The sequence below is a fragment of the Quercus suber genome, unplaced genomic scaffold (assembly GCF_002906115.3).
Source record: "Quercus suber isolate HL8 unplaced genomic scaffold, Cork oak 2.0 scaffold_9, whole genome shotgun sequence".
In the NCBI taxonomy this organism is placed as follows: Eukaryota; Viridiplantae; Streptophyta; class Magnoliopsida; order Fagales; family Fagaceae; genus Quercus; species Quercus suber.
The window spans coordinates 1421135-1440080 of NW_027069475.1; the positions used below are offsets into that span (position 1 = coordinate 1421135).

Here is an 18946-nt window from a genome sequence, read left to right on the forward strand (position 1 = left end):
TTTTTTTTTTTTTTTTTTTAATTTTTTTTTTTATCTATCCATAAACCCTTTTTTGATTACCAAATTTAAAAGGTGCCATAACCCATATGTTAGAGATAAGATCACACTCACCATCACCAATTATGTTAGAGATTGATTGATTGATTGTGCCCTATATTCTTAACACTGGTTTCTACTTTAAATGTCTCATTCATGCATCGAGACACAGATCTTAGCGTATTCATTCTTAACACTTGCTTTTTTTATCTACTGAATTCTCCGCTGCTTGCTCCAACCACGCTGTAGTACAACTCTCTTTCTATTTTTCACTAACATTGCTCATATATGAAATCTTCAACACTTAAAATAAGTACACAAAGATTATTCATGTTCATAATTTGAAGCTGAGATGAAATTTTTGCCAAACTTCATTCCCCATGCATGCAATTGCAATTCGTTTCTCCTAACTTTGACCTTCAACCTTAAACCATTATACTTATATTTTTTTTGAAACTAGTTGTTTTATTGTCAAGGGTAAATTACAACTTAGCTACTATGGTTTTGACCGAAATTTAATTGCTTACCTGTGGTTTGAAATGTGACACTTTATTCACCAGAGTTATGACCGATTTTTTTTTTTTTTTTTACTCTGACCTAGTCTAAAATGTATATGTGTGTGAAGCTTCTTCCTAAAGATTTGAATCCCAGCTCTTGCTCCCACAACCCATAAGCACTTATACTTGTGGAGTGACCATCACGTCAAGGGTGCGCGGTGGTGGTTTGACTGAAATTTAAATTGCCTACCTATGGTTTAAAATCCCATAATGCAAGTGTTCCGCTGGATTCTTTTTGATCTTGTATTTATATGTTTTTCGTGTTTTTGGAGGAGAGAGACATGAAAGTGGAGCAAAATTACATATTTAGCTATATTTTTAACAAAAATGGGTTATTGAACTCTAAATTAGTTAATCTCATGTGGGTAAAGTGTCAAAATTCAAACTATAGGTAGGCAATTTAAATTTCAGCCAAATCACAGGTAAGTAAATTTTGGCCAAACCAAAGGTAGGTAAGTTGTAATTTGCCCTATTAACAATATAGCTGCTTTTAGGACACTTATTAGTTGAGGTTAAGGAGAATAGGCTTCCCTGGCAGATACTTAAAAAAAAAAAAAAAAGGAAAAAAAAAGGCTATTTTCCATGTGCACATCTCATTCTGGACCTTTTCTAACTGCAAAGTGCAAACCATTCTGAAAAAACTAAAATCTGAACCATTTTCCGTTTCCCCTTTTTCATGTCAGGGTGCTTACGCTTGAATTGGTAGAGCAGGACTCACCTGAAATTTTCAAATGTAACCTTGTCCGTATGCTCAGAGGATGCTTGTACCTGGAGGTAAGATAAAGGGATCAAACTCTTTTCTTTAAATTGATTATTTACTTCTCCGTAGATGCTCTTTCAATATATTTTGACTTATGTCGGACAAAGTATGTTTTTCAACTCAAGCATGTTTTACCAAAATAATTGAAGCCTGTTTCTTTTATAATACCTCAGTCATTTTGCCTAAAGATTCGAGGAACAGGTGATGTAAGCGCTTTGCAATCCATTGAATTCTTCCTGCCCAAAACTCTTAAAATCCTGAAATTGCAGCCACTGCTTGAGCAAGACGGGATCCACCTCATAAACCAACTTCAAGTTGATAGGACTTGTTCTGAGACAGCTGATTTTGGCATCATCTCTCCATTGGGCACCTGTATTCCATTGCAGTGCTTGTCACTGGTCCTAGATATTATATCCGATGATCTGATTATTTTGATCACCAACTCTCTTCCTCTTTTGATAGAGCTGGATCTTGAAGACAGACCACATCAGGAACCACTATTGCACAATGACTTGACCAACAAAGGGCTCCAGTCCTTGGGCTCTTGTCATCATTTAACAGGTCTCTCACTTATTCGGAGTAGACGGAACCAGCAAGTGGCATTCAAAAGAATAAATGATATGGGCATGTTTCTGCTTTCTGAGGGTTGCAAGGGCCTAGAGTCGGTGAGACTTTGTGGGTTTTCTAAAGTTAGTGATGCAGGCTTTGCATCAATTCTACACTCCTGCCAAAGGTTAAAAAAATTTGAAGTTCGTAATGCCCTATTGTTGTCAGACTTGGCCTTTCATGATCTCACCGGGGTGCCTTGTTCCCTTGTTGAGGTGAGATTATTTTCATGCAGTCTTCTAACCTGTGAAACTGTGAAAAAACTGGCTTGTTCTAGCAGCCTGGAGGTCCTTGATCTATATGGTTGCAGGAGCATAGCAGATTCCTGCCTGAGGTCCATTTCGTGTCTTCATAGATTGACTTCTCTGAATCTCTCAGGAGCTGATGTTACAGACCGTGGAATATCTATTCTTGGCCAGGGGAGTCCACCCATCACACATTTGTGTCTAAGAGGCTGTAAGAGGGTAACTGATGGAGGTTTATCTATTTTGCTCCATAGTGGGACAATTGGCAAATCATTGTCAGCCTTGGATTTAGGATACATGCCTCGAATATCAGATAAAGCAATACTTACAATTGCTAAGGTTGGTATAGGCATTACTGAGTTGAGTATTAGGTGTTGCTTCTATGTGACCGATTCATCCATGGAAGTATTGGCTATGAAGAGAAGGTTCCAAGATGGAAGTAAACCACTTCGAAGGCTTGATATTTATAAATGCAGTGGCTTGTCCGTTAATTCAATTAAATCACTTAAGAGGCCTTTGTTCCCTGGGTTACACTGGCTTGGTATTGGGCACACACGTTTGACCGGGAAAGGAAATGCTATTCTAACTGAAATTTTTGAGGAACGACCATGGCTGACTCTTTGTTTGGATGGCTGTGAAATGGGATGTCATGATGGATGGCAATTTCATATACCAGAATACCGCTGGTCTTGATTTTAGTGGATGGGTTGGTTTTTGTTATTGTGGATGTGTTTGGTTTTTACGCTCCATTTATTTCGATATAAAATATTTGCAAAGGTAAAATATTTTACATGTAAAATATTTGCAAGAAAATATTTTTTTTTTTACCGTGTTTGGTAGTGTATATGAAAATATTGTGTAAAATATTTTTCAGTGTTTGGCATAACATAAAATGGAAATAAAAAAAGTGGTAAAAATTTAAAATTGTACTGAGACATCACCAATGGCTAAAATGGTTGAATCTACTCATACAATTCTCTGGTGAAGGCTCTAGGGATTGTTTGGTTTTTAGGAACAAAATTGAATTCTAATAAAGTAGTAGAAATCAAAAATCATGATTTACCCGCTGGAAATAGAAGGATTAGGTAAATTTTTTTGCTATCAAGATTAAATTCCTAGTTTTAAATTTATTTTGTTTGAAGAGGTTTGTGTTACTATGAATACTCCTAAGATTAGGTAATTACTAATTAAGTTACTAGCAAAAATTTTAGTTGCTAATTTTACTAACAAAAGAATTTAGCTAATTACTAATTTTGTATTTTTTTTTAACACTTTCTACTATCATGGTGAACATAAAGTAAATTTGATTTAATGTATGGTAGAAATATGTTGATAGAAGATATTAGGCAGGGAATCAAATTTTGCTCAAGTAACAGTTAAATACTATATTGCATCCTGGCAGAGTAGTTTGCTTCTATATTTTTATCTTAGTATTTTTTTTCTTTATAACATTGGTGGTGTCAAAAACTTAACAATTTGGCATCACAAAAAACTACTTTATTTATTTTACTACTTCTCTTTACAAAACTCTCAACATCAATGGTTTTATTTTAGCATTCAATACAATAAAATAATATAAACAACACAATAAAATAATATATTTACTACAATAAATAACAACCACTATCACCAACACAATAATAATATATAGATGGCTGTGCATTGTAGCTCAATAGTAAAAAAAAAACATGGCTTTGGATAAGAGTTTGGTTGTCTTCCTGTTCGCCTTTGCAATGTTTTTTATAAGATTATTGCTAAGGTGTTAGTTAATCGGTTGAAGATAGTACTGCCCTTGTTGTTTCTGACTCACAGAGTGCCTTCCTATCTGGGAGGCTAATCACTGATAACGTGTTGGTAGCATTTGAGACTCTACATTATTTAAAATGTAAGACATAAGGAAATTTGGGTTACATGGCTCTCAAACTTAACATAAGCAAAGCCTACGACAGAGTTGAATGACAACTTTTAGAGAAGGTGATGGTTCATTTGGGTTTCTTTGGTAAAATTGTGTCTACTATCATGTCTTGCATCAAGTTAGTTTCTTATGTTGTGCTTCTCAATGGAAAACCTGTAGGGCATATCAAACCAGGTAAAGGGTTACATCAAAGTGATTCATTGTCTTTGTACATGCTCTTTTTGTGTACTATTGGTCTTCAAGGGCTCCTCCATAAAGCTGAATTTGATGGCTTTATCAGAGGAGTTTCTATATGCAGAAATGGTCCGTGGGTTTCTCACTTTTTCTTTTTGTATGATAGTGTTCTCTTTTGCCAGGCAAAGGAAATAGAATGACAAGTTATCCTAGACATTTTGGCTACTTATGAAAAAGGCAGTGGACAGAAAATCAACAAGGATAAGACCAATATTTTCTTTAGCTCTAACACTCATCAGGATGTTCAGATTCGCATTCAACAGCTCCTTGGTGTCCCTTCAATTAGAAACTCTGAAAAATATTTGGGGCTTTCAGCCCTTGGGGAATAGCTAAAAAACAAATTTTCACTTATATCAAGTAGGCCTGTCCATGGGTCGGTCCGGGTCGGATTTGTGCCCAACCCGAAACCGGCCTAACCAAATCGGGTGGGCAAACTTTCAACCCACCGCCGATCGTCGAAGAAGTCGGTTCAGATGGGTTGGAACATCAACGAGCAGCGGTCGAGTTCGGTCGGAGTCGAGATCTGGAAAATAAAGAAAATCTGGCTAGAAAATGATGAAAATTAGCCAAATCCTTTGAGGTTTCACTGGAAATAGCCAAGATCTCGACTAGATCTGGCGAAATCTCGCCGGATCTAGCCAAAAACTCAACTAGATCTAGAACATCTCAAAACTCGCTGGAATTATCAAATAACACCGGAATCTAGGTTTTGCTCGTGCGGAATCTGGGTTTTTCTTTCCGGAATCTGGGTTTCTCATCGGATTATGGGTTTTCATCGGTTGGTTCGGGTTTTTCAGATTTTGGGGGGAAAACCCGCCAATCGACCCACCGGTTATGGGTTCTGGAGGCGGAGACCCACTGCCGACCGTCATGGGCGTCGGGTTGGCTGGTACTTGGGCCGGATCGGACGATTTTTGCCGGTGGGTTGGGTATCGGTTTTCTGTGGACAGCCCTAATATCAAGGGTGGAAGGAGAAGTCACTGTCTCAAGCTGGCAGAAAGGTTCTGATTAAAGCAGTGATTCAAGCCATTCCAACTTATTTCATGAGTTTTTTCAAGCTTCCAAAGTGTTTGATTAAAGGTTTGGAGACCATGATTCGAAAATTTTGGTGAGATTATAGCAACTAAGGTAGAAAAATTCATTGGGTTAAATAAAACCAATTGTGTGAGGCCAAAGAAAATGGTGGGATAGGGTTCAAGGAGATTGAGAAGTTTAGGGTTTAGGGTTTAAAGCAAAGATTCTTTCCTAACCGTTCCATTTTAGAGGCCAAAGAATCCATTCTTGGCTCCTATGTGTGGAAGAGCATTTTAAGTGCAAGAGATGTTATTAAAAAAGGCATGGTGTGGCAAGTTGGGAATGGGAAATCTGTGTGCCTCAGGGAAGATTAATGGCTACCGGATAAAATTTGCAGAACTGTCATTGCTCTTCCACCTTCTCTTCCCCCTAATGCCAAGGTCAGTTCTCTCATTGATGCCGAGTCAGCTACATGGAAAGTGGATCAAGTTCAGCAACTGTTCATGCCTCATGAATCGAAATTGATTCTTAGCATTCCTCTTAGTGTTAGACTTCCTCCTGAACGTCTAATCTGGTCTCAAACGCCTACGGGAGTGTTTACTACCCAAAGTGCTTATCAACTATTGGTCAATGCTACAATGGCTAACAGTGCTAGTAGCTCTAACCCAAACCCCTAGAAGAAATTTTGGAGAGGGCTTTGGAAGCTAAGTCCTTAACAAAGTGAAGCTCTTTGCCTAGAAAGCTTGCAACAAAGCCTTGCCTACCATGAATAATTTGTTCTGGTGCAATATTGTTGATTTGGACCTGTGCAATAACTGCAAAATTGTTTTCAAGGCAAATTCTGATGGTGCCGTATTCAGCAGCACTTACTCGGTTGGTATGGGAATGGGCATTCGCAACAGTCGTGGTGAGGTGATTGCAGCTATGGTTGAACGTATTCCCCTTCCCAATTTTGTAGTTGAGGTCGAAGCTTTGGCATGTTGTTGTACTATGAAGTTTGCATTCGAAATTGGTATCCCAAAAGATTTTTCGAGGGAGACTTGATGATTATGATTCAAGCTCTGACTCATGGCTCTACTAGTGAAGCCCTATATGGCAACCTGATCGATGATATACTTACTCATACTTCTCATTTATCCTGCTTTGAATTTTGTCTTGTTAAACATTCTTGTAATAGGGTAGTTGATGCATTGGTAAAAAGAGCCAAATCTGGGGTACAATTTCAGGCATGTATGGAAGACCTACCGGATGACATTGCACCCTTGGCTCTCTTTGATGTTCATTAAGTATTAGTATTCTGGTTTTGTTTTCTAATAAAAGCCCCAGGCTACCAGTCTGGTTTCTCAAAAAAAAAAAAAAAAAAAAAAAGGCTTTTGCTTCACTGATGCAGCATACTTTTGTAATATTTTTAGTTGCTAAATTTAGCATTTTACCTATTTGCTTCCACGAATAATGAATTAAAAAGAACGTGACAAAATTTTTCTCTTTGTCCCCTTATTCATTGCTTCCATATTACAGGGGGGTGGCTATGGCCTTAACCACTTGCCCCTTATCTGAGGTCTAACCATGGCTAGCCAATGGATGCATATAGACTCGGTTAGACTTCAACCCATTGTTAAGCACATGAAGAAATGATATAATGTTGCACATTTGTAGTTTAAAATGTGACACTAAAATGTTTTGTTTTTGTTTTTGTTTTTGTTTTTGTTAAAAGAAAAGTTTCGCTAGATTTAAAAGGCATCCTGTAATTGATAGGAAACTGGACACCTTTCTTCGTGAGGACCATGTTTGCCCATTCAAGTGACAGTATTTTTAATCATTTTTAAATCTCTATTCCTTGCTAGATTAAAAAACTAGTCCCAACAAGAGAAAGTCTACCTTTATCAAGATTGACTTTGTTATTGTGTGTGTATGAGTTTGTGTGTTATATTGGGAAGGATGTCATCTGTCGTTTCTAAAAGACTGAAATTGATGAAGTTACTACATGATACGATTTATGCTAAGCCAACCTTTTTTTTTCAATGTTTGCTATTTTTTGTTTCATATAGTTCACATGTTTAACCTCGCTTGTGTTTGTGCTTTGTGCCATATATTTAGTTCATAATCGGTTCCAAGCCTAGGTAAAGGAGGAGGGTTGTTGTAAGTTGACGGCTAGTTGTTGGGGGTGACTATTAATTTGTGTTGTTAATAGTCTTAATACATTTTTTTTTTCTCAAAAGTCTTAATGCTCAATTTTTGCAACATAGAATGATACTGTAACTAATTAAATACAAGCATGACGTAAAATGATGTTTAAGTTGTAAAAAGTACATTTTCTATATTACCATCCAAGACTGTCCAAGAAGACTCTAATTCAAATAAATGGTACTTGTACGATACGGGTATTGGTACGGGAGTATGACAATTATTGAAAAACAAGAGTACGACACGTCGGGAGTATGACAATTAAATAATTAATTAATAATATAATTAGGTATATTTTTAAACATTTTTAGACAATATATGTTTATTTTAGGATTTCAATTAAGTGAAAATAGCAAATAAGTACAATAACACCCATAAAATACTTGAAACCATACTATGGGCATAACCATTTTTACATCCAATTTCAAAACTTGTTGATTTGTGTAATTGTGAGTGTACGACAATTACACAAATCCTAAACCCTAAACCCCATAAACAAATGGATGAAAACTGAATGTGAAATACAAGGAAGTTTTATCTTTGTATTACCGGTTTGACAAAGATGTCTACAACCACAAAGATGGATACTGTCTTGTTTCTGTGACTTCAACATGATACGGCGTTTGAGGTATCAAAATTCAATCAACATGTGAGATATATTATGCCCTAAAAAGCCACAATTAAAGGACTTTAACTTCTAGATTCCTTTCCGTGGACCGAAATTTTCTTGAGGTAAAAAATACACTCATCAAATAAACAATGACTTCTAAAAATAGGGTACACAATGTCAATTATCGTTCAACTGGTAAAGGAAATGCTTTTCTTACTGAAACATAGGAGGAACAACCATGGCTGACTCTTTGTTTGGATGGCCGTGAAATGGGATGTCATGACGGATGGCAATTTCATAGACCAGAATATCGTTGATCTTGATTTTAGTGGATGGGTTGGCTTTTGTCACGCGGATATGTTTGGTTTTTTTTTTTTTTTTTTTTTGATAAGCATATTTGGTTTTTAATTAATAGACGTGCTTGTGTCAGCAACTGGCCAAAATTTCAATTCTTTGGTGAAGGTTAAATGTTTGCATAAATGTTCAGACGCTGCATTGTAGTAAATTATACTGTAATTTGTAAGTTAATTATTTTATTCCTATCCTGTTATAGATATCAATGGGAGGAAGATTTAGAAAGTTGGCGGGATAGAAAATAAAGAAATTCTGGTGCCACACCCAATTACACAACTTTGCCCACTATTTGCCCATGTAGAAAGTTGTGGTTGGTGGAGTGTCCACCAACCACAACTCGCCACATGGGTGAGTTGTGAATAAAGTTATGTATGTAGCGAATTGTGAAAAAGTTGTGTAATTGGGTGTGACACTAAAATTTTTCCAAAAATAGGGGTAAAAAACCTCCTACTTGTTCTAGTCCTGTATAACAGGAAATAATTTATGGGTAAACTGCATTGACCTCCTTTGATAATTTCCAATAATTTATCTAAGAAATATACGCGAAAAGTTTAAACAAAGCTAGTATAAATTTGCCAAGGCATTAAAATAGCAAATATATTAGCGATATCTATTTCATTTATTTATATTTATATCAACACATTAACACGGTTAATTCAATCTCTGCAAGCATTTCATTCAATTATGCCAAGCCTTACCCATGAATAACTATTTTGGACTCCCATATTGATCTTTTGTAAATTACCTGTGTAGTACACATCCGTGTAATAAACACGCACATTTTATGGGAATGTGTAAAAAACAAAAAAATGGTTATGACTACTGATTATGCTTTCATCCAAAACAAACACAGGCACCAATTCACAAAGGACCACACTTAAATCATCTCTTTCCACTCATAAAATTACTTGGTATGTAACGCAAAGCCAAAAATATAAGGAAAAAAAGAAGAAATTCCTGATAGATTTCTCTTTCTGATTTGACCAGATCCTAGGCTCCTACCAATATGACTCCTATGTGCTATGCCCACAAAAAAAGAAACAGAAGTTAGCAAACTGCTAGATAACAGCAATCAGCTTTCACATAAAAGCAGTCCGCCCACCCCTTCGACTATGCCTGTCGTATGCAGTGTTGAATTTGTCGACTAGTTCATTCATTGTGCTGTGGGGAGTGTTTAAAAAAAAAATAAAAATGGAACAGTTGCATGTTAAAAAATGGATGGCAATAAAATTAAAACATCAGTCAAAAATAAATTTAAAAATAGCAGTGCCAGAAGCAAACATACCTCGAGCAGTTGGTGAACATGGCTAGGTAAGTGATCAATAATGTGTCATTGTATTCCTATAAAGGGTAAAAACCCACCAAAAGCAGAAATTAAATTGGATCAAGATGTCAACCTAATCATTATTGTATCTCCTGATTATATATTTTTCGTGGGTTCTCAAAGAAAAAAATGTTTGAAACATGAAAAACAAGGCACTCTTTATGACTATATTATGATATTAGCCACATATTATAGGTATATGCATAATTAAGCATATATACATATGATATTTTGTAGACAATACACTTATTGTGTGGATCTGCTTCTTCAATTATCACAATCACACGTATAGCTTATAGTGTGGATCTGCTTCTTCAATAATCACCATCACACAATTAGAAAAAATGACATCCACAAGCACAACCCCCTTCTTTATATGCAGACTCTTGTTTATAGGGGTACTTTGGGAAGAAATAATTGCATATTCGAGGATACAAATCACTCTCTTTCTGCTTTTGTCAAAGACTTGGTAATTTTTATTTATCTTTCAATTTCTCTTTCAACGAGTCTATTTTTATAATTATGCATAAATTTGCTACATTCACTACTACAGGCATCACCGGTGCCGATCTTGATAACATCCAAAGAGGGAATAAATAGGAAGCACTCACCATCAAGAAATCATCTTGAAATTTCTCTGATTCAATAGCTGGCAATCTTCTCAGAAGACTTGATACTTGTCTTAGCAGGGCATTCTCGCAAGGGATATCACCTGTGTTCAGCAGTATAAAAGCAAAACAATTAACCCTAGGTCATTAAACATGCACAGCCCAGGCAAGATATTGATTGTTATTATTGCCAACTAGTGATTCCATGCAGGGCATTCTTATCCCCATTTCTTTATTACACAAATAAAATATACAGGTCATAACAGTAAAAGTGTATATTTATTTCATTTCCTTCCCTTCCTTTATAAACTCCCAATCACACAAGAAAAAGAGTACCTTTATCTTTTCCATTCAATTCCTTTATGAACTCCCAAATGCAGTGTTAAAGATGTGATTTCATCATATTTTCTGGATTTTATTGTGACATTTGTTGTTTTCCTCATCTTCTTTTGCTTTAAGAAACTTTTTTCTACTCATATTTATTTTCAAAGCTAATTGCTATTTTTATACAATAGATGGATTTATTTTTGGTGGTAAAAAGAGATAAATATACCTTTCTGCATTGCAAGAAGATAGTGATGAAGCACCCTGATTCTGCTATTGAGCATCTTGATGGCACTGTGAATGCCCGTAAGGTGAGCAGCCACTGCAATCAAACCCAAGTTACAGTAATGTGCATCACAACAGAACAAAACTTTTATATAACTAATTTCAACTTCCTCCTAAAAAGAGGTTTACTGATAGACATGTTGGAAAAGTAATAAATAGAAAGGAAAGGAAGTGCTTACATTGAGTAGCTGCTGAACCTCCATCAGATGGTTTAAGATGTGCAACATGATCAACTGAGATACGTTCCGCTTCAACTGTCTTCACAGCGCACACAGAAAAAAGTGAATCTAGAACAATAGATGATATTACTTAGATCAAATTAGGTTTAGAAGAATGAGCAAGCCTAACCTCAATAGTGTAGCTTGAACGAACAAAAATTAGCTGTGGATTCCCATCTATGACATGCAGCTCTGAGTTGCAAGGATCAACACCCAATAGAACAGAGAAGTTATCACCTCAGTATACTTGGAAAGTGAAAAGCTAATAAGGAAATGATCCTAGTCTACCAGGAAATAGAATAGCATGTATAAGCCACATAATTTGGGAATTAACACACCAAAAAAAAAAAAAAAAAAAAGGATTCTAGAGAACCAAATGGTCAATAAACTTAAGTTACTCATCAAATGAATATACAGTGATTCAGGTCTCTGGTAGGTCATTGAACCTTAAGATTCTAAACTATGATTGGCAATTCAGGTAGTAATAAATAGGGATGGCAATTTTTGCCCGACCAGCGGGTATCTGGCTCGGCCCGACCCTAATGGACCGGGTTTTACCTGGTCCGATTAGGAATAGGGTCGGGTATGGGTTTTTTTTTTTAAAAAAAACCCGAAGCGGGTCTGGGTTAGGTCTGGGTTTTATCAAAAATATTCGAGACCTGACTCGGATAAAAACCTGGTAGCCTGAAATTACAAAAATACCCTTTATATATATATATATATATAATCTAACCCTAAATCCTAATCCCTCATTTCTTCATCAATCACGCCTCCCTCCCTCAGACCCTCGCTCCCACACTCCCTCACGCTAGTCTTCACTCTTCAGCTCACACCTCAAACTCCCTTAGCCGCCTCTCATCTCACACGGACTCAATCTCTCCAAACTCTTCTCTCACACTCTCACTCACTCTCAATCATTCTATGCCGGACCGTCGCCCTTGCTCTGTCAGTGCCACCGCTGCCGGTCTCGATCTATTCTGTTCTCTATTTCTCTTCTTTTTTTCTTTTTCTTTATTTATTTATTTTGATGTATTTGGTATTGTCCAACGACAGTTAGTTTTTGGGTTAGCTTTAAAGCATTCTTGCATTTGTATTCAAAGTTTTCTTTGTCTAACCTTTTAGTCAAATGATGATCTACACGGATTCTCAAAAACAATAATGACAGGAGCAAGTTAGCATAGGGAAGTTTAATTTGAAAAGAGCTTCTTTAGTTGTGGATTTTGGTGAGTTTGGGCTTCTGGGTACACTTCAAAGTTCCAACAAGCATACACTTCAAAAGATCTGAGATTATCTTCAAAAGTGTGATTATTACGTTCCCGCCAAATTAACCACACAAGACAAGCCAGAACCATATTCGAAATAGTAGAAGAATTCTTCCGCAATCAATTCCTCCATCCAAAAAGAAGGGAAGCTATTGTATTTGAAAAAATTTCCAACGACAGTATAATTTATTTATCTAATATTTGGTTTGTGTCATTGAATGCCAATTTTTAAATAAAAGTTTGTTATCTATGTTATGGATTATTTGTACATGTTAAATTAAGTGTGGATCGGGTCTTTGCATGACAGAAATGGTGTAGGACGGGGTGAGACCTTGCAGGGTAGGGACAGGGTGGGACAAAGATGGGGTGAGGTAAGGCAGGTACAAGGCATAATAGTTGACATGTGGGGCGATGGTGCCACCAATGTTGCACAGACACGGCAATTTTGGCCAAGTACCCATGTCCGACACGGGTACTGGTAAGAAGCCTAATATTTGTACCCAAGTACCCTTTTTTTTTTTTTTTTTTTTAATCTGGGTATGTCCTTCGAATACTGCTGTAGCTGATTTTTTAGTTTCTATTTCTTTTAGCTCATGATCTTCTTGTATTTGTTTCATTGTTCAAAGTGTTCACCATCGTGAATATGATGTTCAATTTTTCAATAAAAATCTTATTACCTATTAAAAAAAAATTAATCTGGGTATGTCCTGGACACAGTCGCAACACGGTGGTATGTCCCAGACACAACAAGGCTTTAAAATAAATAAATAAATAAATAAAAAGAACAGGACCAATGTCTCTCTCTTCCTTTCAATTCTCTGATTTGAATCATCCGATCTACCATGCCTCTCTCTTCCTCCTAGTCCTCTTATCTGATCTGTGCGGTGTGCCTTCTTGGAGTAGATTGGCGACAACCGAACCTGCTCCGGCCTCCGGTGACCCCAAAGCTCCCTTTCTCTTTGTTTGTTTGTTTTTTTTTTATTTTTTTTTTTTTTTTTTTTTGGTTTTATGTTTATCTGCCTTGTGCGTGTACTTCTGGGTTTAGTTTTTTTTTTTTTGGGTTTTATCTGTCTTTTGGGTTTTGTAATGAAACATAAATTGTACTTTAGACAACATTTTATGGGTGTTATTGTACTTATTTGCTATTTTTACTTAATTTAAATCTTAAAATAAACATATATTGTCTAAAAATGTTTAAAAATATACCTAATTATATTATTATTTAATTATTTAATTGACATACTCCTGATGTATCATACCCTTATTTTTCAAGAATTGCCATACCTCGTACCCGTATTATACCCATACCCGTGCCCGTGTCCGTGTCTGTGCAACTTAGGGACACACATGATTGACCTAACTTGTCCTGTTGCTATTCCTAACATCCATGCGTGCTTTTAAGCGCTTGAAATCTAATCAAGGAATTGCTTCACATCAATAATTTTTTTTTTTTTTTTTATAAGTAAAAAAGATTCATTGATATCAAAAAGAGAGAAACACCCAAGTACACAGGAAGTATACAGGGGTGAACAAATCAAAAACGAACATTACAAAAATCAAGTAAATCCAAAATAGAAGAAAAAGGATGGTTTCTCCACACAGAGAATCAATCAAGTAAGGTTCTAAAAAAATGAAGCTTGAGATCAGGCATGGAACGCTCCTTGTTTTCAAAACACCTACTGTTTCTCTCATTCCAAATACACCACATCAAACAATGAGGAATAACCATCCATATATCTCCATTACAATGGTGACCAAAACGACCTTGCCAGCAAGCCAAAAGCCCTACAACAGAGAATGGCATAACCCAACAAACTCCAAATAACCCAAAAACCATATCCCACAACTCCAAAGCAACCGGGCAATGAAGGAAAAGATGGTCAAAAGTTTCACTATTACACTTGCACATGTAACACGAATCCAAAATGCAAACCTTTCTTTTCCTTAAGTTGCCAATTGTTAGACATTTCCCCAAGGTTGCGGTCCATACAAAGAAAGCCACTCTAGAGGGAATCTTTTGCTTCCAAATGCTTTTCCAAGGGAAAAACTGCTCACTATGGCCAACTAGAAGATGGCAGTAAGCATTGATTGTGAACCCCTTACTCTTACAAGGCAGCCAACATCTCTTATCCTCCCCGTTCCCCCTTACAGGAGTGCAATAAATGGAATTGATGAAGCTCTGAAAGCTTCCAATTCACGGTTATGCACCTCCCTACAAAACTAAAAATCCCAATGGAGGACTCCATTGGTGAACCTCATTAGATCCGCCACACTTGCCTCTTTGCTACAACAAACCCTATATAAATCAAGATAGCGGTCTGCAAGAGGAGAAGATCCACACCAACAATCTAGCCAAAACTACACTTTTGATCCATCTCCAATTTCATATAGAATAAACCAAGATAAAGAGTGCCACCCCCTTCTAATATTTTTCCACAAACTAACTCCATAAGGGCCAGAGAACGAGCTAGAACACCAACCACCCCAATCACAATCATACTTCACCTCTATCACTTGACGCCAAAGAGTATCCTTTTCTTGCCCAAATAAATGAAAGACAAATAGAACAAGCATTCACTATAATTTCTTCATAACTTTCAAAGTTTATTAACTATAAATACTTACGACAGCAGTGGAAAAATCCACCCACTAGTTGGTGAGGTTCTAAATGTCGAGACTTTGGCTGGTATCTTATGATGCAAAGTAGCCAAGTTACCCTTGACCTATTTGGGCTTCCATTAGGTGATACTTTTAAGGCGAAAGAAATTTATCAAAAAAAAAAAAAAAAAAAAAATTGGGACTGGTGTAATGGAGAAAATGGAGAGGCAATTGGCTGGGTGGAAAAGATTATGTCTTCCTACGAGGGGTCGAATCACTTTACTAAAGAGCACCTTATCCAGCCTGCCTACCTTCTACTTATCTCTGTTTTCTATCCCAGTGAAAATTGCTAGATGTATTGAAAAATTACAAAGGAATTTTTTGTGGGGAGGCTAAGGAGATGAGTGTAATTATCACTTGGTTAAGTGGAAGATTGTTTGAGCACCGGTTCAAAATGGGATTGGATGTTCTAAATTTGGTTTTATTTAACAAGTCTTTATTGGGGAAATGGTTGTGGAGATATGCTATGGAAAGGAATGCCTTGTGGAGAAGGGTAATAGATACAAAATATGGTAGCTTGTGGGGGATTGGTGTTCTCATAGTGTTCAAGGACCTTATGGGGTTGGTCTGTGGGATAATTTCTATCCTTGTATCATCTTTAAGGTGGGAGATGGCTCCTCTATTAAATTTTGGCATGATCCTTGGTGTGAGGGACTTCTTTCAGAAAATAATTTCCCAGAACTTTACGATATTGCTAGTAACAAGGAAGCTTCAAGGGCTGAGATGATGTTGTCTTCAGGGGGCACTTTCCATTGGAATATCAGATTTATCCGATTGTTTCAAGATTGAGAGGTAGAATCGTTTGATTCATTTATGGATTGTATTTTTGCTGTTTCTTTGAGAAGAAATGGGACAGATAAAATGTATTGGAAATTTTCTCCTCGAGGTTTTTGATGTTCGCTCTTATTATAAGGCCTTAAAACCTTCAATCACCTTTCCTTTCCCATGGAAACCTTTGTGGAAACCAAAGGTGCCTACTAAGGTCAGCTTTTTTATTTGGATAGCAGCATTAAGGAAAATTTTAACTGTTGATAATTTAGGGAAACAAAAACTGGCGGTGGTGGATTGGTGTTGCATGTGTAAGAGGAACGGGGAGACTTTGGATCACTTCTACATTGCCCAATACCTCAAGAGTTATGGAATATGGTGTGTTTCTTTTTTGGGGTTCATTGGGTCATGCCGTGTAGTCTAGTGGAACTTATAGCTAGTTGGTCACAGAAGTTTCACAAACCCAAAACTAAGGGGCTTTGGAGTATGATCCCTCATTGCCTTATGTGGGTCATATGGAGGGAAAGGAATACACGTGCTTTTGAAGGGGATGAAAAGACGATTCATGAGTTGAAGCTCTTCTTCTTTCAGACTTTGTTTGAATGGGCAAATGCTTCGGGTGTTGTTAATTTCATTTCTCTTCCTGATATGATGGATTTTTGTACTTTCATTTTTTTTTTTTTGGCCTTTTAGCACACTTCCTGTGTGCCTTGTTTTATTTTTTCCTAATATTTATTTATTACTTATCAAAAATATATAAATATACTTATTACGGCAACGGAGTGTATATTTGCAATATCATACCTCAAAACAAACAATGGGGCTAGCAGGAATGAATATCACATCGCATAGACAACTCACACAATTAGAAAAGTGCATAAGCTAAAAATTGCGTAGCATTCCTCATGAGAATTTCACTTGCAATAAGAGGTAATGATGCAGGTTACATACCACTTTCATAGATAGTGACTGGAAGATCCTTTTGAGCATGATTAATTGAGGGATTGAGAAGAACATAAACAGGACTTTCATTGATATCCATCAACTGTTACAAAAGAAAGTTTGTCACAATTAACTAACATTTGAAAGAGCTTATATTACAGCATTACACTAAACAAGAAGTAATTTGAAATTTTGAATCCATAAAGTAGCATATCACATCTTACAACAAAGTTTTCAATGAACAATAATATATAAACCTAATCTAAGAAAACAACCTATACTGATAAAGAGCAGAATAACAAACTGACAAATTCAGGAGTCATGAAAATGTAGACAGACTTCTTAAAGCTTGGTAATCTACAATGGTGAAAGCTATCAGTCCACAAAATATTACACATACAAAACCACAAATTAAAGCCAGATGGCAACACTAAGTGGTCAAATTGTCAATCTCTGATTACTCTTTCTTGGAATTTTGGTGTTTCTTACAAAGGTGCTTGTTTGCAATGCATTAATACAGGATTTAAATGTGAGTTTATCTTACTTAGTTTGATAAGTGTTAACAATGGTTTATGCTGTCACAGATGATACCAATTACCAGACCCACAGCTTTCTCAAGAAGTGTCTGAGCCTTAGGAGTAGTAAAATGTGAATTGTTTGGATTTAATACGATATAATGCCAATACCCAGGACAAATTATGCGTCACCTTGTCCAGGGGTTCAGAAACCATGACTATGTAGCCACTTATGTATTTCAACCAAATATTAAAGTTGTACCAAGAGGCAGATATGGGTTCAACTGAAGAAGAAGAAGAAGAAGAAGAGTAAGTCTTTTTTAATAAAATGTTTATTAAAATAGAGAAGAAATCTCATGAACACAAAACTCCCCTAAACATTAAAATATTAAATAATTTTCAAATGAGAGAATGGGACCAATGAAATCTACAACAGAATGCACGGATTTTGATTCAATAAATAAAATTAGGTTTAAATATTTTCCTCCAAAGTGTCCACATTAATCAAAAAAGAGCGGCAGCATTCCTAAAAGCACATCAATTAACCTTTTAGGGGATTGGCTGTTAAAATATTTATTATAAATTGCAAGGCAGTGCACAGTGAGTTAATCCAATCCCCGATTCTAAAAGCACATCAATTAATTACCCTTTTTTATAAATGCAACCCTAATCCCCCCATTGTTACACAAAAAGATGAAATTGATAGATAGATAGATAGAAAAGAGAAGAGAGGAGAGGAGAGACTCACAGCTTTGTGAATAAGCATATCAGATTCGTGAGCATCAGTGCCAGTAGAATACCATCCGAGTATATAGAAGTGAGGGAAAACCTTTTTATAAAGCTCTTGCTTCTTTTCGAGGAAGGTACGGTCAAGGGAATGTGTAGACTCATCGTAGAGGAGTTCAAAGCTGTTGAAGATCTCGACGGTGCGTCCTCTCTGGACACCAATCACGCAACCGTAAACCCTATAATTACTATTACTATTACTATTACTATCACTATTACTATTACTACTGGGTTGCTGCATCTGAGACTTAACCCTAGTGTAGTGATCCGATATGTTAACTATCACCAGTGGATGCAATTTGAATGTCAGTCCACTGCTCGAAGTCGACGACGATGCCATTCTCAATTCTCACTTTTGGGGCCACACCAACTTTGGGGTTTTGAAGAAGAAGGGTTCTATTCTCAATCAATGCTTTAAGGGATTTTTTTTTTTTTTTTTTTTTTGGCTTTTTTGTGTGTATATATAATATAATAAGCTTTGCTGCATTGGATAATTGGCTCCAATTGGGCTTGACCCGCTTTTTACATCCTCTGAGCTCACTAGGAAGTTGGAGCCCAATATCGGTTAGATTGGTCCTGGCCCCTTCACTATTTTGCTTTCTAAATTATTAAAATTTCGTCTCTTTTTTTATTTATTCAAACTTTCTCTCTCTATTGAATATAATTTATTATTATTTTTTTGATGAATAATTTAATTTGATAATAAGTAATCGTCTTTTTTCAAGAAATACGAGATAAAGT

At 36.3% G+C, this 18946-nt stretch overlaps 2 protein-coding genes across 2 annotated transcripts; one reads left to right on the top strand and one right to left on the bottom strand.

The window, feature by feature from the left end:
* Positions 1-51: 51 nt before the first annotated feature.
* Positions 52-3032, top strand: LOC112029726 (F-box protein At-B). The gene is made up of 2 exons (XM_065776779.1): positions 52-1367; positions 1527-3032. Exons 1-2 carry the CDS (start codon positions 1341-1343, stop codon positions 2895-2897), a joined length of 1398 nt encoding a protein of 465 aa, XP_065632851.1. The 5' UTR covers positions 52-1340; the 3' UTR covers positions 2898-3032.
* Positions 3033-9310: 6278 nt separating this feature from the next.
* Positions 9311-18623, bottom strand: LOC112029736 (COP9 signalosome complex subunit 6a). The gene is made up of 8 exons (XM_024062424.2): positions 18168-18623; positions 16914-17007; positions 11405-11466; positions 11236-11314; positions 11001-11093; positions 10451-10551; positions 9801-9856; positions 9311-9676 (listed from the first exon to the last, which is right to left on the bottom strand). The coding sequence occupies exons 1-8, from the start codon at positions 18543-18545 to the stop codon at positions 9595-9597; spliced, it is 945 nt and encodes a 314-aa protein (XP_023918192.1). The 5' UTR covers positions 18546-18623; the 3' UTR covers positions 9311-9594.
* Between the last annotated feature and the right edge of the window lie 323 nt (positions 18624-18946).